The sequence below is a fragment of the Manacus candei genome, unplaced genomic scaffold, assembly GCF_025592945.1.
Source record: "Manacus candei isolate 608988 ecotype Guabito, Panama unplaced genomic scaffold, ASM2559294v1 h1tg000005l, whole genome shotgun sequence".
Taxonomy (NCBI): domain Eukaryota; kingdom Metazoa; phylum Chordata; class Aves; order Passeriformes; family Pipridae; genus Manacus; species Manacus candei.
This window is the reverse complement of record NW_026138053.1, coordinates 14,457,936-14,479,116: the sequence shown is the minus strand read 5'-3', so window position 1 is coordinate 14,479,116 and position 21,181 is coordinate 14,457,936. Positions and strand designations below refer to the sequence as shown.

At 39.7% G+C, this 21,181-nt stretch overlaps 1 protein-coding gene across 1 annotated transcript in view; it reads left to right on the top strand.

The window, feature by feature from the left end:
* The first annotated feature begins 6,765 nt into the window (after positions 1-6,765).
* The window catches only part of LOC127476414 (rho GTPase-activating protein 29-like), a 32,377-nt gene continuing 17,961 nt past the window's right edge, over positions 6,766-21,181 (top strand). The window contains exons 1-2 of the mRNA XM_051799330.1: positions 6,766-7,404; positions 9,368-9,714. Of these exons, the coding sequence (XP_051655290.1) occupies positions 9,453-9,714 (262 nt within the window). The 5' untranslated portion in view covers positions 6,766-7,404; positions 9,368-9,452. The remainder of the gene's footprint in view (positions 7,405-9,367; positions 9,715-21,181) is intronic.

The window sequence follows — 21,181 nt, the reverse complement described above, 5'->3', positions numbered from 1 at the left end:
GTTCATCACCTTTCCCTCGCAGTATCTGAGCACTCCCCTAGCGCAGTTCGGATATATCTGTTGTAACAATGCACAGAGCGAGGACGCTTCGATTTCACTGTGATTAGCTCAATTGTCCCTACCAGCCAAAATCGGCCAGCTTTGTGCTTTAATTACACTCATTAAATAAGGTTCACTTACTTTATTATGAGGATACATATACTGAGAATATCTTATCTTGGTCCAATTGCAGTAAAAGACAGTGTTTTTCTCATATAATTGCAAGCAGCTAGAAATAGCTTTGGTTTAACTCTTCTTGTGTATGTTTTCTTTCCCCCTCCTTTCTTTCTGGGAAAAAATGCCCAGAAAAGATACAGAATTATATCTGAAACAGTTAAATTGACATAAAAACTGAATATGAAACAGTTTCTTCCTGCACAAACTGCTGAGATATCAACAGTGCTGATCTTTAGCTGAATCTTGCTTTTTTTGTCTAGGCTCCAACGTAAAAATATGAACTCTGGCAACAAAACTGCATATGGAAGCCAAGTAGAGTCCCTGAGACTAGCACAGAAAATCCTAAGCCACAATAAAAAAAACTATTCCAGCTTCCCCTAAAGCAGGTTGTGAGGTTACAGCTCCCTACCCCATCACAAACTAGTACACTCGGGTTTGCCAGCATCAAGGCAAGCCGTGCTTGCTGTGTTGGCAAAACGATCCCAGTGAAATGCAAGACCTTTAACCATAAGGGTTCTTTTAACCCAGATCATTTTTTCAGGTCTGGATTTGAACAATCATGACACAACATCAGTGGCAGGAGAAGGAAGGAAGAGGCAAAGCATAGATCTGGAAATAGAAACCACTTAATCACATGTAGTGCATTTGATTCCTACTTAAAGACCTTACCTGCTCTCCCAACCTGAAGTACTCCATTTTTCCTCTAACAATTGTTCTTTGCCAGAAAGAACAGTGTATGTTAAATAGTTCTGAAACTATGGAGGATTACGGGGTTTATTTGCTACATTTGGATTTACTTAACCGTTGTGTTAATAATTAGTCAAATTTGAGGGAAGGAAAAGTTTCTAGCCATGCTACTTTTTTAACCTTATTTATCAAACACTGTAACTACTAAAACCTGTCAAGAACATACAAATGAAATTTTGCTTTAAGGCTGAGAGCAGCGACAGTCAGTGCTTTCAGAAGGACTTTATATGCTTCAGAGCAGTGAGACAGAAACCCCGCCAACAGCAAGAACCTTCCTCAGCACCCTGCAGGCCTGGCACCACAAGGGCTTTCAGAAACTGGGTGACACTGTCTCTGTATCGTATAATCTACTTCCAACCCTTAATTCAAATCACAAAGCCAGCAGAAGCTGCATCACAACCCCCTTCTCCTGCAAGGCAAATCCAGCAGGACAGTTTTCCTTACCACCTCTCTCAGCTGGCAGGCAGCAGCCCTGCTGCCCAGAGCACATCAGACCAACAGCCGCCCGGCTGACAGCCTTTGGCAAGATACCACCGACAAGGAGTTCCCAGCCAAACCTCCTGTTCCCTGTAGAAACAGGCTGTTTCTCTGCTAACCCTTAATTGTTGGGCTTTCTCTCCCTTAAATCTTGCTGGTACCGGTAGGGCAGGTGGGGCTAACCGAGCCAGGGTGGTTAGCTTCAGGCCTCCTGGCTCCCAGAGCAGCAGGTCGCTGTGCCGTAATTACTGTTGGTTAATAGTGTGTTTGGCAAGCTGCGAACGTTCTGGAAGTTGTTTCCTTCATGCAGTCTTTCCTCTCATTCCTCACCACCCACTGTTCTCCTTGGCAATTGCTAGTTAAGGTGGAAGTTTTTTAAGAAACTGCTTGTTAAAAGTTAGGAAATGGGGTGCTGCCCATGCCATTGGCAATCCTTTTCCCTGGAGGATTAGCAAATGGAGTTGTTCTGTGTCCAGCTGCATTTCTCACATCATGCTTCCAGCCTTGCATAATTTTTGAGGAATAATTTAGGATGTTATGTAGCTCATCCTGAGCAATGCAGGATGCCATATAAAAATAGGGAAGACCAAAGAATGAGCTTTAAATTAGATCAGTTGAACTAACTGAAAAGAAAAAGTCAATAATTTGGGGGCATCGGGTTTGAGAATAACGGCTCTGCATTAAGCTAAAAAACAGCTAGATCATCTGAGACAAAAACCAGGCAATAATTGTGAAATAGAGGAGAGATTAGTGGATAAGAGGGCTATTAACAAGGGGAGAGGTGATTGAGTGATATCTCCCTTAGAAAAGAGGCCTAGTTCATCATGCTAAAAAGCATGAAGGGATTTATCTTGAGGGTGAATTGCATCGAGCCATTAAACAAAAAATACATTTTTAAATACCTGCTAAAGCTATGAATTTAATTTTCTTTGCTCATTTTTCGAAGTGTTTTGTGGTCTGCCTTGAAGATTAGGACTGAGAAGAGAGAGATGGCTGTGAGAAGGGAGATGGTGTGAGAAGCACGTCTGCAGAACATGGGGTGCTCCTGTTTTCTATCAGTTGCCTCTGCAGGTTCATTCCAGTGCATAGTGGCTGCTGCAGTTTCACCCACGTAGCTCCCCTAAGGGCATTTGGTGCACTGACTGAAATGTAGGATGTTCTAGGAAGAGTACATGAATCTTATATCTTGATGGTTTCTCAGGTATGTGGGTGGCATTTACTACAATCAGAAAGAAGATCTTGTGAGAGAAAAAAATAAATCTTCTATAAATCATCAGTAGATGCAGGGGGGCTGGGGGATTAATTTTCTGAGTTTCCTCAGACTTTATACAAATAATTTTCAGACTGTTCATTAAAACTTAAAATATAGCAGTGGGCAAAGTTGTGTTTTAGCAAAAATGTCACATTATTTCCTTTAACAGAAGCTGAGTCTTGAATGGTTTTCTGATATACCAATTATGTTAGCCTTTTGCAGGAGCCTGTATATAAATTCTTAAAAAGAAATGGTTTATGGAAATACTTCTCGAGAGCAGAATTCTGCTCACTGGAATGTAAGCAGAGGGTGGAAACTTCTACCAAGGTACCTCTGAGAGTAGTTAGTTAAAATTATTTAAAGTCATGCTCAGTGTGTGGCCAGGCTCGGGGTCCTTGCAGTTACTTCCCTTGCAGACTTGACTATTAACAATAGTAACAAATATCTAGCTCTGTATCGAATGTTTATTGCTCACAGCAAGTGATATACTCATAATTTATGTCTTCCAACTAGTCTAGAATATCTGGCACTTCTGCAAATACATAGAATACAGACAGTATTTTGAAACTGATTCCTCAACTAAAGTCACCTTCCCAGTTCTAGTTACATTAATGGTGCAACCTAGAAATGTTTCTTTTCTTAACAGTGATTGGAAGCTGCGATGTAGAACAGCTTTCATCATGCAGGTACTTCTTTAGATTTCAAAGGGACTTTTTATGTGAGTAAAATACTGTTTAGCACTAAGAAGAAAGAAACGTACTGGGAGTTTTGGTTTGTCTTTTATATTGTAACAGAGATGTGCTATTGCTTTTATTTAACTGTGTTCACATGCTCTATCAGGAAAAAAAACTGTTAAAAGAATCATACAAGTGGCTATTAATGAGTTAGAGATTGCAGTGGCTGCTCTCAGGAAAAATCAGCATTTTTAATGAAAACAAATTCAATTTTGATGTCTTTTCTTAGAGACTATATTGTTGAGATTGTACTATTTTTATTGCCCCAGTCTTCCCTAGTTGCCTAATAACTGATTGTTTAGTGAAAGAACTGATTATTTGTTCCAAGCAAACTATGATAGTGGATAAAGTGCAGAAAAAGGTGACTTTAAGCAACCTTTCACCTGCTCAGCTTCTGTTTATGCCCTGAAGCCTGCATTAGTGATGCTGTAGATTATACTTGGCTAAAAAAGGGGCGTTAGCCCTGTAAACTGGTAAAGGATGACCAACATACAGCAGCTGTCAGACCCTTAATCCTCCTTCCAGTTTATCTGCTGCAGCAAAAGTTGTGACCTGTGATGTACACTGGGCCTTTTATGCAAGCCATATTTTCTTGAAGGTAGATCTGTAAGTTCCATTTCTCTTTCATGTAATATTTTCCAAGGCAGTTTAGGAGGTAATCAACACTAGACAGTCTGGGACATGGTTGCAGCTGTTTTGTGCTAGATTTGATTCAGGGGGAATGTGGAGGACTCTGTATTCAATTTGGCAGCCAAACTGAAAATGGGGAGGAAAAAAGCTCTGAACAATGAAAATGCAAAAGGACAATTGTTTGTTGTTTTACTTTGAGGAAAACCCAAAACTTCATTTAACATTCCCATAATGTGGTAGATGTGGGCTCAAATCCTTTTTTCAAAAGATGTTTGAAGCTAGGCCTCCCACAATGAAGAACACTTTTATGTTTCAAATCAAAAGTAACTAAAAAATATTTCAAAAGTATAAAAACATGTAATTTCCATGTCTTTGTCACTTTCAGTTTGACATCTGGGACTGGTTTGTTTGGGTTTTTTTTTCAAACAAACAATTCACCAATAAATTTGCTGAATTCTTATATGGACACAGGTTAGCTTATGTGGGAGCTGAGATGAGAGAGACAAGACTAACACATGGGGGGGATGAGGCATAATGAAGTGTATATCTACTTCAGAAACAGTGAAAGGACTAGAGCTGGGTATGTACTTGGAAGAGCTCAGTTTATTCTTCCTAGCTTTTTCTAAAATGCACCTGGGAATGATATAGTTAGGGCAAGATGAAGTCCCTTCTATTTTCAAGAAGCGTGTCTGTAAGGACAAGACAGTCTGCTGTAGCTACATGATTTTCTTTTGAACAAAGATTTGGCAGACCAAATGGTATCCACTGCTTTGTATTCTATCTATTGATAAGTATAGGTGGAATTTCTTGTTTATCTTTTTTGTTGCTATTGAACGCTTATCTAATGGTTTCAATGACTTTTCCCACAATAAACTTTTAATGCTTTTTCTGATGATGTGATTGCTGGTTGTACTATTTAACTCGCATTCCCTGCCATAGTTCCTTGCTTTCACATTAAATTAGTTTACAATTGTTTACTCTGGCCTGATTTTGACATCTGCAGGATCAATTAACTGAATGATCAAAATCTTTCTGAAGCTCAGGGTATTGTTTTCTTTGTTTACTTTTTTAAGAAACTTAAAGAATTTATAACACTGTAAATGTCTGAATTTACATCACACTTTATTTAGGATTCTTTCAAGGTGAAGAAAAGGTATTGAACAGTGCTTAGCATTGACACTAGAGATAAGAAATGTCACAACTTGTTTTAGTTTGGTTGCTTAGTTTAAGGGTTTATAAATTCCAAAAGAAATTGAATAAAATTCTTCCAAAAGAATAAATTATGGCAAATACGGAGAGGAAGGATGAAGCAATGAGAACATTGGTACTCTAACACAAAATCTTGCATGGGTACTGTGCTGGCATGGCTAGGGAAAGGATGCAAGGATGGGTAAATTCCAGATGTAAAGCTCAAAACTGGTAGAGTAGAGGAACTGGGCTAAGAACTAGATACTGAGGGCTTTGATACTTTATTGAAAGTATGTCCCATTCCAGAGCTTGGGCATTGGATCTAAGGTTGCTGAATTTAAATGGCCTTTTAATATTGAGGAAGAAATTGTGGGTCTGTAGTCCCTGCCTCCAGAAGATGGAAAAACTACTGTTGCCATCAGTCACTGTGAAATGATGTAAGAGAAGTCTGCACTGAGGTATAAAGGTCCTTGTGTCACTGGGAAGTATTTGAATTTCTGCATGACACAGATGCAAACATCTGCTTTTCCAAATTCTCCTTAAGCTCAAAAATGTGGATGTTATCTGCACATGCAAATAAATTCAGAAGCAAAATTATGCCAAAATATGGGCTGCCTGGATAGCTGAATCCACTCCCATCATGCAGGCACAGACTGATGTTGTATTTTGTTTTTCTTACTGGTTATATTTTCTTAAGTAGCCAACAGAGTTTGTCCAGGAATAAAAGCAGGCTGAGTATAGTAGAAAGCAAAGTGTGTGTCTGTGCACGCACACATTTCTCACTCGTAACAATACTGGAAGCTGTACAATGAATGATAAACTGGATTCAGGAGTAGACAGCGTGGGAGGTTGAGCAAGAGAAATACATTCTCTTTGCCACGGTGTTTTTGTTTCTCGTTGGGCAAATCACTTGAAAGTAAATCCTGTTTTGCCAAACACCACGTAGCCTGAATTTGGACTTTTCCTCGCTTCTGAAGCTTGTTTTGTGTACACCAGTCGCTCCTGCGCAGCTCCTTTCCCCGAGCTTTGCCCACACGCCACAGGCGCGGTCGGTCTCCGCTCCTCGCAGGAGGCGCGGGCCGGGCGGGCGCTGCTGGCGGGGCCGCAGCCGGCGCACGGAGAGGTCGCCGGGACGGGATCCGGAGGGCGCCCGCTCCGCTCCGCTCCGCTCCCGCTCCCGCTCCCGCCCCGCCATTGTTCCCTCGCCGGCCCCTCGCGCCCCCGGCTCCGCGCGCGCGGAGGGCGCGTGTCCCGCGCGCGGCCCCGCCCCCGGGGCGGTGCCGGCCAATGGCGGGGCGGGGGCGGTGCCGGGGGCGTCGCGCGGGGCGCGCGGCGGGGAGGGGAGCGATTCATGGGCAGCGGGGCGGCCGCGCCACGGGCCCGCGGGGCCCGGCCCGGCTGCTGCCTGCGCTCGGCCGCCGCTCTCCGGTAAGGGCCGGCGGAGGGAGCGGGGACGCGCCGGGACGGGACGGGGACGGGGTGTCGCCTAGCGCCGCCGGGAGGAGTTGCGGGCGAGCGTGTGGGGCAGGGCGGCGGTGAATGGCCGGGGCAGCGGGGGGGCTGGAGGGGCCCGGCGCTCCGCTTCCTCTGCCGGTGCGGGTCTGACCCCTCCGAGCCCCACCGCCCTGCCCGGCGCTGCCCGGCGCGGTGCCGGACGGTTCCCCGAGCGCCCACCTCCGCCCTGCCCCGCTACCTGCGGCGGGGCTGTGCGGGCTGGCGGGCACTGCGGCGGGGCAGGGCCGAGCGCCGACCCCCGCCCGGGGCACTGGGGGCGGCCCTGCCCTCGGCCCGCCAGCGACGTGGCCCCTTATCCTTTTTACCTTCTTTCCCCCCCCCCCCCCCCCCTCTTTTTCCTTTCTTCCCCTCCCTACCGGAGAAATTGTGCTGGTTGAGCAAATTTCTGAAATATCTGGCGCTTTAGTTTTTTTCCTTTTTTTTTTTTCCATCGGGACTGGCAATGGCTCGCTCTGAGCCGAAGGAGTCTGGAGGCGTTTATAGCAAAGCTGGTGGACGCTTTTCATTTTCAAAACCAGAGTCTCCTGAAGAAATATTTAACACTTCTCAGTAATGAAAGGCATGTGTTCTGGGAGAGAAACTTTTCACCATCTGCCTTGTAACACAGGAGGAACAGACGTAAGGGCTGATATTTACGAGGAAAAGGTGCCTGTTGTACTAAGCTGCTCAGTTTTTGTTACGCTGCTGCTTTACAGCAGAAGTTTCTCTCAAGTTTTTCTAATTCAGAAACGCTTTGTCATCACTTTTATAATTTTTACAGTGGTGGCATTATTGTACTGCTTGTACAAAAAAAAAGGCAACATCTCTAAAATAACACATCTTTAAAAGCGTGGACTTGCCACTGGAACAGGTCTAACACATCTTGCTGCTTAAAGTTGACTTTGAAGCTGGCAGACTTAAAAGAGGCTTGTCTTTTAAATAATATGAAAATATCTGTCTCGATATAAATAGATATCACACTTGTTAAAAGGAGGGAAGGTTATGTGGCTTGTTTTGCCTTAATTGCAAGGTGGAATTGCAAATTAGCTTTATAGCCATGAGAATTATATGTGGGAACAGAAGAAACTTGCTTAAACACTGTGTTTAATGTAAACCTCACTTCAGTCTACTTGAGGTGTTTGGAATTGTTTAATTATCTGCATTATTTGTATAATGTCATGTGTACTCTTATAGGTACAGACTTAAAACAGTAAACAGAAATTAGAGCAGTTAATTTGTGTTAAATTCTGAAGTTTTCTTCCCCCTCCCCCCAGCACATGCTCCCTGGAAGGCCTGCCAGATTAATTACAAAAACAACTGCTTTGACCACATTTCCTCTGATATTTTTAAATTGCAAAGAGAAATAAAGCAGAAATAATGGAAAAATAATTGAAGTGCATTAGAGTAATGCCTATAGAAATTCATAGTGGGAGTGTTCAAAGTGTTAAAGGTGCTACTGTTTCAGTTGGTCTAACCAAACACAAACATATGCAGGAGAACCCGTTTCAGCCTGCATGTTTTAGTTCTTAATAACTTCTATTTTTAGGTAAAATAATTTATTTTGAGAAATTACTGCAGATGTATCTGCGACCTACGTTAACTTTCTAGCTGTCATGTTCCAGTTTGGTTTTGGGGTTTTTTCCCTGTGGTGTTTACACTTGAATGTAAACACTGAATATTTCTCCTGGTGTTGAGAGAACAACAGCAGGCGTTGTGGGAGCTGCTGGAAGCTCACCTGACTCTGCCACCTGCAGTTTGGTGCTTTGAAATGAATCGCTTAACCCAACATGGCGAAATTAGCAGTAGCTTTCTCTTTTTTTTCTAAATGAAAGGAATGCAGGTGGTTGCTTACTTATACTCCCCCAAATTTGTGCATTTTTATGGGAGAACTTTTAAGGTGGACCAAAGCAGAGCAACATCCTTCAAGATAACTGCACTGAGATTTGCAGATAAACTTTGATACTAGAATATTTTTCAATCTCTCCGCTTTCCTATGTTTTTCCTTTGATTGCTTTTCTTAATAAAAGATAGCAGCCTGAAAAGCCCACATAACTTCTTTCAGGATGTTTTCCTTCATGAGACAAACTGTGATAGGTCATGATGACTTGCTTGGCACAATCTACACAAAGAAAACTCATCCTATCAGATTAAAGCTATTATTTTAAGAGACAGGATGCTGAATACAGCTTGGTGGTTCGTGCAAGAGGGGATGTTGCTCATGGTCTGTATCACATCAGGTGTTTTTGCAATGATATTCAGTTGTAATAACATTTTATGGTAAAGAATAGGTCTTAGTAAATATAAAGAATGTGATTTTTAAGGTTTGCAGAATAAGTATTCATGGCAGAAACTTTTCTTATGAAATAAGCATGCATCATAAATAGCTTTTGAAATAATTTCTGCATACCATTGATTTCTTTTATGCAACAATCTACCTGCTGTACGAATTTAAATAACTTCAAACAGTCGAAAACCTTTATAATACTGAGTTCAGCATTGTAATGCAAAGCAGTGTCATCTTGAAAGAAGTTTTGGATCTTGTCAGTACAAAGTATTGCTTCGTATATATTTCTGTACTAATCAGCATTTTTCCTTCTCCTCCACCTCCTTCCCCCTCCCCAATTTTCAGGGGTTTCACCTTTGGCTCATCAAATGGGCATTAAGTGACAGTGAGTGTTACCTGCGAGAGCTCCATAGGCACGGCGGCTGCTGGGATGTTGCGACAGAACGGCGGAGGTAACAAGCGTGGTTTGGGATTAGCCCGACTGTCTACCTCCAACTTCTTCACCGTCTCTAATTCAGGAAATTGGGGAATGGGGCGCAGCACCAAGAGCAGCTCTCTGAGCAGCATTAGCTCCAACTCTGACTGCTATGATAATCCTGTTGTGGATCCAGAGTATATCATGCAACTGGTGAATGATGTCAGAAAATTTGCAGATGTGCTACTCTACTTGAAGGAAGCCATTCTATCAGAAGGTGTGTCAGTTGTTCTTAATTCTTAGATTTTATGAAACTCTTACAATTCATATGTTTTAATTAGTGTTTACTGTGGTTGTTCCCCCCTGCCCTTTACCATTTATCCTCCCTTCCTCTCCCCTCCCCACCCCCAGCATGATGATTACGGGAAATCGTGGTTTTTAGTTTGGGTTCTGTATTTCCTCATCACAACAGTGCAATCTCTTTCATAATCATAACAAGGGAAAACAGGCTCTTAGCAGGCTGCCTAGGCTGATGCTAAAAGTTAGTGAGACCATCAACTGACTAGTCTTTAACTGCTTGAATGTTTTTTTCCAATTCCAAACAATTCTTACTATTTTGGTGATGTTTCACTTTTCTAGGCTGGTTTTGTTTGGTTTTTCAAAGTCTTAAATGCTAGTAATTTGAGTTTTAAGGTAGAATGTAACTGCACTTTCTTCCTTTGCAAGAGAAGTATTTACCGTCTTCTGCCAGCAGGTGGAAACTGCAAATTTTCTTGCTTATGAGAGGTGTGTGTTATTGTGTGTTTCTGTTCCATTAGGGAAATGGCATTAGCGTGGTTTTGGTCATCAGGAGGAAAGCTTTTATCTAATTCCTACAGAAATATTATTAGGTTAATAGCTGACATGACATCCAGAGCAGTTTTGTGTAAGATGTCCCGAGTGCTGAGCATTTGCAGTCACCTCTGTGTTCAAGTGAGCGTGCACACAGCTGAAATACCACTGCCAAAAGGTGTAAACAATTAACGAAGCAATAATTTGACACTAGTGATCACTTTGTGTCCACAAAGTTTTTGCTGAGCACACAGGATGATGAGCAGTTATTTGTGAGGTTCGGTGTCTGGTGCCTACTGATGCTGAAATGGGCATCCTGTAGAAAAGGACTGCCAAAATATTAGTGTTCCAGTTGCCATGCAGCAGCAGTTAATTAATGTTCAGTTTAAAATTTTGAACTCAGAAGATCCAAAAAACTAACATGGAAGACAGGAGTTGTTGTCTTGTTTTGTACTATATTATAGAATTCATTTGTGAAACAGTGTTGTCCATTTAAAGGAAAGATGTCCATATAAAGGAGAGGTATTTCTTGTCCACAGTTGGAAGTGTTCTTTTGACCTCTGTCCCTATAATACAGTGAGTTCTGTAATATTGGGCTTGCTTATTGTGGGCTGGAGACAACATGCTGGAAACTGCATACTCTGGTTTGCATTTCTTTGTCTTATTAATCTTTAGAAATGTTTACAATTGTCCAAAAATTAACAAAAACTTATGAAGGTTGTTCTTACACATGAAATTCTGGTTTTTAGTGCTTGCAGCTTACCACCATCCTGAAATTGGTTGCATTAATTAATCCAAGGTGGAATCAATTGCAGGGATGGGAAATTTATTTCTTACTTTTTATACAGCATTAATCTATCAACTGGATGTAGACTTTATTGGATAGTAAAACTTTGCTCTAAAATTTATTAAATATGAACCAAAATTAACTTTTGCTGCTATCTATGGGGGAAAAAAAAGTATTTTGGTGTGCATACGCTGCATGCATCTGCAGGCAGTTCAGAAGTGGCAAATGTAAGTGGTGTAACAGGGTTGCATCAGTGTTTGTATTTGCCTTGCAAGTGTTCCTAGAGTCTTTCAGCCTCTAACCACTATTCCCTCAGCTTCTACGTCAACTATTAATTGTATTATTGCCTCTCTGGCTGATTTGTCTAAACTCTTCTGATGCACAGTGGCTTCACTTTTGACCATGTGACTCCCCGTTGTCCAGGACTGGCCGTTCCACTGTGGGGTCTGTGTTGGCAGGCGGGTCTGTGCCTTGTGTTACCTGCTTCTGTTACCTGAGCTGCCGTGGAAGAGCCCAGCAGTTATTTGCCCATGGTTCATTTAACGTTCATCTGATGTAGTGATGCAATCTTGGATGAAAAATCTAAGATATTTTGGATGATAACATACATCCGTGTCTAAATTAGATCATAAGTGCCTTGGGCTTACAGACATGAACTGTTTTGTTACAGTGTTAATGCAAGTTGATATGTAAAGTGAAAAGTAAGCTGAGATCTCTTTTAAGGGGAGTGTTACATAAATGAAATGTTTGGTAGATGTCAAGGCTATTTCTCTTTGCATTTCTTATGCTAATATGATTTAGTTTCTTACAGTAGTCTAATTGTCGTAATGCTGAATAAATTTTGGATACCTTTCAACAAAGGTAAACTCAGCATTGTAACTTAGTTTGATTATTTTTCAGACTCTTGCCCAACAAAGTTTTCAGTATAAACCGAAATCTAAGAAACTTGGAACCTCCTTGCTGGTACCAATTAGGAAATGTGTTTCTTAATGATACTTCACATAAACCCCAGCCCCCACCTCAAAAAAGCCCAAACCCACAACCAACCAAACAAAACACACTAAACCTACAAACAAAACACCTTCTGAATGTAACTACAGAGTTTAAAAGTTTGTCATCTGTTTGGACATGAGGGAGCTGCAGTTGCCTCTTGTGTTGAGTGAAATACCTTGTGTTCCATACACTTCAGTTCTTGCTGTCTTCTTTTAAATTCTGTTTTGAATCTCAGCCTTGTATTCATCGAATATAACATTCTGTTATTAGTCATGCAATCTGAGGTATAGGATCAAGATACTTTACCATTGTCTTCATTAAGAAGAGCTCTGGGCCATTTTTGAACCTAGGTCAATGTGCTGTTTCACGAGAAATTTTGTATTTAATTCTACTTGATGACAGGCTGAAACTGTAGCTGTTGTTAGTGCAACTGATGCAGTCAGTGCATCCATCTCTTGGTCCAGTCTTCAGGTGAATTTCCAGATGAGCAAGATTATCTCCTGGCTGATATTAGTAAGGATAGTTTTGTTGTCATCGTGGTTTTGTGTTTGAACTGAAAGGTTGTCTTCGTTTGTGGCATTCTTATTTTATGAAGTCAGAGATAATTGAAATATATTAAGGAGACTAAAAATAAGTTAATCTTCTTTCTTTTCTGATAAGAAGAAAATGAAAACAAAATCTCTGCCTGGAAGGCCAGGCTTGAGAGTATATGTTGAATTAACTTAGAGGACTCAGATCATTACCTGTAATTTGTGCTACACTTAGAGTGAGAATCTAATTGATGCCTTCAACTTGTACCCCTCTTTGGAAAGGTAGGACATACAGTGAAGTACAGTCTAAAGTCTGGAGCCATCTGTGTTCTTCAGAGGTAGTGGCACTCAAGATAAGAACTTCCCATGGTAAAGAATGTTTTAGGAACTGAGAAATTATTTGTCTCCCGTGGAGACCTGCTGAGGGCTTAACCACTTGACCACAGTATTGAAAATACTTAAGAATTTGAAGTGTGTGAGGTATATTTAAGGTAAATCCTATAACTTGAAGAGGTTAGTTCTTGTCCTAAAGCAAGAGGTTAATGCATCTGCAAGTAAACTATGTTGAATTTTGAGGCTGGGTGGCTTCTACATGTGTAGTACGTTCTTTTGAAGAATAGGAGATGTGGGGTAATTACTATATACTGTCCAATCTTTCCCAAAGATAAAGATGCCTGTACCTCATAGAAGTTGTATAGGAAGCACATAAGCCACTTTTTGGGAAAAAATATGCAGGACCTACCTCTTACAAACTTGTATTAGAGAATCTATCAGTGCAAAAATAGTATTGCTTATTGCATTGATATGCAAAGTTGAAAATCTATTTAATAGGTATTTATGTATCAGATTGATGACTACAATCTGTGCTTTTACTTTATAGAATAAATTTTACTGTTGGCAAATAATGCCGCTGTATGGTCTTTGCTTAAATGAAATTAATTTACTCCGGTGTAAAAGGACCACACAAAACAATATTTAGGACAGTAAAATATCTTCTAACTAGGAACTCAGACTTAGTATTTCACCTTTAAACAGTACATAGTAACTTTTACTTGTATTGCATTAGAGAGGAGGGAAGCATTCCTGTTTCCTTACTCTGAAGATAGTTAGCTACTAGTTTTGTGACATCTGCTTTTTTTTTATTTTTTTTTTTTTAAAGAATGTAATGTATACTGTAAGGTCTGCCCTTGGGACTGTGGGAAATACTGTGTTTCATTACGAATAGCTCTCAGGCTAAAATTTGCATGTGGTTTAAAAGTGCAGGAGTAATTACACTTTAATATATAGTCTTCTTGACTGTACTTTAGAATATATTTTGGAATTATTGCTTACTTTATCACGAACTTTGAAGTAATCTTCAAAGTGTGATATCGTGTGCTTCATGTGGGTAATTCTGCATCCTTTTCATGAGCAAAAGCTTTTTTCCTCAAGTTCATCCCGTCTTCAACTAATGTAAATTGTAGTTCTTTCTAAAATGCTAGTATGCTGTTTTTGCAGGTATTTTAGAAACCAGAGTAGTAAGATAAAACCTCTTACCTTTCCTCACGAATTTCTCTATGAGGATCAGATTTTACCTATGGTTTCTTAGAGTTTATAAGTGTTTTTATAAAATTATAAGTCTTTTTTAAAACTGAAGCAGAGTAACAATACTGGTGAAGCTGGATGGCCTGGTCAGGGATGTCTGCATCCTCTGTATGGTAGCACCAATACTTTCAAAAGAATCAGGAATGCTGCCTAACTTGAAACCTATCAGGTCCTTATTTTTGAAGGATAAGATATTCAACCCAGTGGGACAATTTTAGAGGTGTGTCAAGTTAAATAGTTTCCTGAAAATAAGGAACTTGTAATCTCTAGTGACTTCAAAACCTTCTTTTAGCACCGTGGAGATTGGTGTTAATCGCATGCTACACTAAAAGCCAGAAGCCATTTACTGAATATAGTGCCTGAGGCTCGAAGATGAATGATTTCTCTTCAGCCTTTCCTGGCTTGATAATGTATACTGTCTGTATTTTTAGTATAATTAAGGCACTGTAGTATTTTTAGCATTTGATTTTTATTTCTATATTTTCATATAGTCTAAAATATTAATGTCCTTTTTCTGAGGTGGCGTTTGTGAAAGTCAGTTTGCTCTGTTTTGTTAGGGAAATCTGAAGTTCATTACCTACTGCAGTGAAGATTACAGATTGAATTTATGATAATTTATAATACTGGGTGTAATTTTGCTGTTTGTTCTTTATTTCAATTTTGATGTTTCTCAGTGAAAGGTGCTGTCTTTGATACACCCTTAAACTAGATGTATTTACCTGTCTAATGACACCTGATACTATGAATCTTGGTAGGTGGGCAAACTGCTCTAAACAAGGATCTCATAAAGTGTTTACCTTTCTTTGCAACAGTTTCTGGAAGGAATGTTTTGGGGGGTTATATTTATTTTGTTTCCAGGGAAGCTGGACTGATTTCTTTAAACTTTTTGTGGAAGACGTTCTGGTTTTCTGCTCAGTAGTATTTTGTGTGATAAATAAAAAACCTTTATTGAGAGAAGGATAAGTAAAATGCTACCAGGGTAGCTAACTTTTGGGGATTCTGAGAACACAGTGATTATCAGATGTGTAAACAATCTGCTTGTGAATTATTAAATGACCTTTGAGACTCTTAGAAAAAGGCAGAGGAATCCATGTGGCAGTGTAGCACATTGGTCCTCTTATTCCATGTAGCACAAAAAAAAGAGGGAAACAAACTAGCTAGGAGCTAATAAACTAGGAAATAAACTAACTAGGATTAAAAGTATTTGAAGATGTTGAAAATTAGTCTGAAGTGGAATTTTAATGTTTTTCACTTCCGAAATCTACCAAAGTGTAATTTACTTGCAATATCTGAAGAATAATTCTGTGATATATTACTATTCAAACTCTAATAAAACTTGGTCCACAAGGAACTAACTGCATGGTTTTTAATGTATCAGCCTGTAATAAGATTATTCATCATCTTGCTGAACCAAATTAGGTGTTAAAAGGTGAATTCTGACTATTTGAATTTGCTGCTTTGGGTGTTACTGTTCCCATGGCAGAGTTAGCAGAAGTGTCCTTGTGAGCTACTGTACCAGGGGGGCCAGGACTAAACCAGGCTGAGACAGGTATAAGGCAGCTGGAAGGAGTGACTTCTGAAGGTGCTCCTGCCAAAATTCCTTTTTTTCCCTCCCCACCAACAGCTGAATTGGTTGGTAACTGGTTCTGTAACTTAAAATCTACAAGATGCATCTAAAACTGCTGTTTTCTTCTGTTTAGGACTCTGTTTAAAACACGTTAATTGTCTATTTCCACAGCAACTTATGGAAGAAACTTAGGTGTGAGCTGCTGTGAGCTCGCTGCTGCATCTTCCTGGCACTAGCAGTAGTTCTCTGGTGATTGCATAGCAAGTCAGCTTTGGGGGCATATCTGCCTGGAAACTAGTCCCAGAAAGAAAAAGAACTAGGTTTTAGCAAGATCAGTTCCATGTGCTGACTGTAAGGTTGTACTGAGTACCAACCAAGAGGGAGAAGGTGGCTGGCCAAGGAACAAGGGGCCAGAGGTTAAAATGGAACAAGACTGTGAGCTCTAGACAGAATTGGTGTGGCATTCCACCCTGGCATCCCAGCATACACTGCTAAGCCCTGTACCAATTCTTTTGTGTCCCTTACTGAATGTGAAGTTTGATGGGGGTATAGAAAGGTGGGGTGGTGGTGGAGAGAACAGCAAGCAGAAAACGCCCTTTGTAGATGGCAAATTAATTGATCACTTTGGCTCTGAGCTTTTGGCATATTTTAATTTGACAGTCTCTTTTAAACTCACCTTCCTAAAAACCATTTCTTATGTGCAAAGTCATATGCGCTTCCGATCTTTCTGACCTGGAAGTTCATTAGTACACCCTTTCACATACCTCCAAGTAGTAGTCACTGCTAAATATTAGTTCTGTCAATTTGAAATTGTTCTTTCACAAATCTGAAATAGTCTTTCAAGCTAAAAGATGTAAAGTATGTAAACAAGGATAAGAACAAAGTAAATACTTCCTTAAATTTTTTTAACAAGTAAAATTACGAACCTAAAGCTAATAGTAGTGGGTTTGCTTTGTTGGGTTTTTGGTTTTTTTTTTTAACAACTTCTGGTGTTTTTTTAATGGCAAAACTCAAAGGAAGAAATTATTTGGGCATATGAACTGCTTCTCTTAGTGGAGTTCTAGCAAGCCAGAGACGTCCTGGTCATTTTCCCATGCTTCCCTTACTTTCACACCCATGCTTCCCTTACTTTCCTGGTCCTTCACATGAACAGAAAGCACTGAGATCCCTGCCTGTGAATCCTGTTCCTGTCCAGTGCCAGATTCCTCGAACTTGAGAGGTTCTGCAAAGAAAACAGAAGTTTGTGCAGTGTGAATGAAGACAAACTCATAACAATCCAACAAAAAGTAGTTTGCTTGTCTCCCATAAACTTTGACTGTATAGCTGCAAGCATGCTTTTCTCCAGGAATGTTTCGCTTAAGCTGGGAGAACTTTCCACCTTTCTTTCCATTTCACTCCAGATGATTCCACAAACTATTTTGGCCAAGCCTTCTGTTTTCTCAGAGTCTATCTTGCAGGCTTTTGTTAGGAAGTCTTGGACTTTCAGATGCTGTGACCAGAGCCAGAGGAGCTGGGCATTTTGTTTTGCTTTGCATGTTTGCAGTGATAGAGCACTGCTTAATTCATCCGCAGTCATGGAACACTTCTGCTGTTTCCACTAATCTGAACAAGAGGAAAAAAACCAACCTCCTCTGGAAGTTGAGTTCAAGCAAATCTGTGTTCTTCATAGTCAAAGTGTAAGCTGCCTGTTAAATGCACGTTGCTAATGTTGGATAGGAAATGCTGTTTCTTCAGTTTCGGGGAAGACTGAAGTTAAATAATAACTTAGTGGACCAGGAGATAAGTTTGTGGCTGATAGTACTACCCCTCCCCCAGTTGCATACTCCACATTCCTTCAGAACAAATGTTCACTTGTTGCTATAGTGTCTAAGATCAGCAGTCAGGAGGGGGGGTGCGTCTTGAAGGCCTGTGAGTGTTTAAAATGTAAAATCAACCCTTACGTACAGTCCGGATATTTTTGTTGACTTAAATAATTAGCATATCTCTATTTAGGAAAACTCTGAACTATTTATAAGAAAGCTTGAGCATTTTCCATTTCTATGTTGCTTTTGAAGTGCAAAAATTGTAATACCAGGGAAAACTCTATTCCTCTCCTTTTTGCATTTCTGATGTACAAAAGGATCTCAAAACACTTAAAGAGCCTTAGCTAGTTTGTTAATTAGAATTACCTTCCCTTTCCATCACAGCAACTAGAGTAATGAAACTGAAATTACAAGATTAGCAAGACGCACAGTAACTAGTGAGGAAGAGGATGAATAGTCAAGTTTTCTGTTTTGAAAGTAAAGCTAGACCTTTCAAGCAAAAATTCTTCTAATATAGTTTGAAGCTTAAGAAATAGGAACATTTGAACAAAAGAACAACTTGTATCTCTCAAAGAACTCTGCCTTAACACCTGAAAGATAAGATTTGATCCAGTGTGAAGTCTTGTGTTCTAAACAGCAATTCCCATGTAGATGTAGGAGCTCTTGTGTTTAAAAACAAAACAAAAAATCCCTCGCCCTAAAATAGTTTTCTGCTCTTGGCAAAATCTATTATAGTGTATCCACTAAAATATTCCATTTTTTCATTTCTCTGATGCATCAGTTTATCAAAATTGCAACTTAAAATATCAATAAGAATAATTTTGGTATGCCTGACAGCCTGGAGTTGAGAGTTGTGATTGATCATCTTGATGATCGTGACTTCATGGAGATTTCATGGACTAAAACATTCCTTTTCCACCAGTTTCATTGGAAGTGTTTGTTCTTATTTATGTAGCTCAGTCACAGAACTGAAGCTGACTTGTTTCTTAATTCTGAGCAGTCTGGCAGTTGCAGTGATTTGATTATGTTAGATCTAATGTCTTGGTAATGGATTAGAGTTAGAACTGCATGGTAGGATAGGAGGTTTGATACAGAGCCTGGACCTTGATCTTCATAGGCAGCTGTTTCCCTTTTTAAGGAAAGTAGGGATTTTATGGGGACTCATTCCTTTATCTGCTTAAAATGCCCCTTTTTATAGAAGACTGAGGTGACTCAGGTAAGGCTGTAGAAAATAGTTATGTGTGAGTTAAACTTTCATCTTAATGACATTCACTGCAGAACAGTGTAACTGCAAATCCTAGGACTTGACCTTTTTTTGTAGAGGCTGTGATTTAGCTGAACAAAGTATTTTTCCATTTTATCCTTTTTTCCTTCTTTACTGCTTGCATACTTTCTTGGACTAATTTTTAAAAGTATGATGGAATTTTTATTTGCCAATTCTGGTTATCTTTAGTTGATAAATCTGTTTTAATCTTAGGTTGACCAAATTTATCTCTTCAGTGTTGTGTTCTTTGTCGTATCTGAACTACTTCAGATAGTTAAGCTGTTTTAGTAATAACATATTCCCTTTTTCAAATGTGTTCATTCTCTGTGATGTTTATAATTTGTGTTCAGGGCCAACAGCTGGATGTTGCAGCAGTTCATTACATTTCTGAAAGTTTTGTTAGTACTACTTATCTATGAGACATAGAATGACTGTGGGATTATGTATGTTGCTACACACACACATAAAAGGGAAAGGGAGGTTCTTACTTTGGAAAGAATCAAGTGTTTCTTCTAACTCTTGTAATGTCTTAATCCTTTTCTAGTTTTAGAAATCTTCAAGTGGAAGGCCTGGTGAGGAGGTCTCAGCGTAGATGCATTAAAAACAATTGAAAAAATGAATTGCATGGTTGTAGATCAATAAGTTGCAGGAAGTGTATTTGTATGGTGGAGTTAAAGCACAAGTGTGTTCTGTTTCTCACCTCATGCCTTTTCAACAAGAGGCTTTGACATCTTTAGGTCTTGGGGACAAATTTCAATTTTGTAGGCCAGCATTTCCAAAGGGTACTCTTCTCTCTCTCTGAGTATTGTATTAAAATTTTTCCAGTTACGCAGGTGTGATTGTTTTAGAACTCTGTCTTGTGAGAAATGTAACATTTCAGTTAATGTTCTACTTTGGGACTAGAGCACATTCTTAGCTCAATTTGCAAGACCAGATATTGCTGAAATAGTTATGGACAAGGTATTCCTGAAGCATTAGCTTAAAGACTGCTCAATGTTCACAAATTCGTCTTGATGTTTTAGTCTTGATAGTGGTATGAACAGATTCTTCAGTAAAATGCTTAAGTTTTTTGTGGGGTTTTTTAATCTAATTTTTTTGTTTGTTTCTCCTGTGGACTTCTTTCATTCATTGATTGTATAGAGGGTATATAAAGTACTTTGTGCTACCACAACTGTGAAACTGGAAGGTCTGTCCAGAAGTTCTCCGATAATGACAAGTGGAAAAAAAAATGTTTACTGGAATAACTGAAGTGGAGGTGCAGAGAACCTGAACTGGCCAACAAAATGGGCTGTGGTCTCAGCTCGCAAGTAGGTTAATGACTCCCAACAAAAGAGCAGTTGAAGGAGGCAGCTTTTTGGAGGAATAGTCATATCTGCTTTGTGCTTCCTTGAGTAAGGTGCAAATTGTTTATCTGAAAGCTTAGTAGCATATGTGAATTGTGAAAGTTGAGTGAAGACAGTTTGTGAAGGGTCTTGACAAATTGACCATGATAAATAGCTTATGCCAGTGGTGAAGAAGTAGGATTAAGACTGCAGAGTGGTCCAATTTAAATGCTTTCTGGTATTCGTGTGCAAACCTTTGTGTTAAGGACAAACAAACAAATTCAGCAAGGTATGGGGAGCTCTTTCTAGCTGTGGTTGGCTTCAGATGTCGACTAGATATGAGAAGGTGGCTGAGAACTTAATTTGGAAAGAAAGCGGTGACTGAGAACTTAATTTGGAAAGAAAGCAATAAGTCTGGAGCATATAAATAAATTGGATCAAATGCTGCATGCCATTGTATGAAGAATTAAATGCATGGGGCTACTATTGAAATATATAGTTAACTATGTTCTTTCTATTTCTATTATAATTCTCACATTCTGTAGCTTTTGCTGGACTGCACATCATTTGTGTATTTTATTGGGTTTGTTTTTTTTAATGTAGCATTGATTAGCTGGAATGACAACTTCAGTGGTACTAGGGAGAAACAGCTATGTAAATTGAAAACCACAAAGCAAACAAAGTCTGTGGTTTGTCTTTTTCAGCTTTTTATTGCAAGGTATTTGTAAAGAAATACTACTCAATTAAAAACTAATAATGAGATGTGCAGTAGGTTACTGTTGTCTTTTAGAACATGCAAGTGACAATGTGACATCATTGTTGTGTTTTCTCTTCGTACAAAATCAAAGACGTTTTGGTGTGAAATGACTGATAACAAAACATTATACTGTAAAGGGGGTCTACTGTTCCTGAGTTTAGGAAATGGGAAGACTTTTAAATAATTTCCTTTGGAGCATTCAAATGGCTCTGTGTCACCTGTGTGAATTACACAGTCAGGCTTTACTCTCTTGGGTGGTTGTTTCAGTAGGACTTCGGTGCAGAAACTTCAAATAATCCTTAATCCT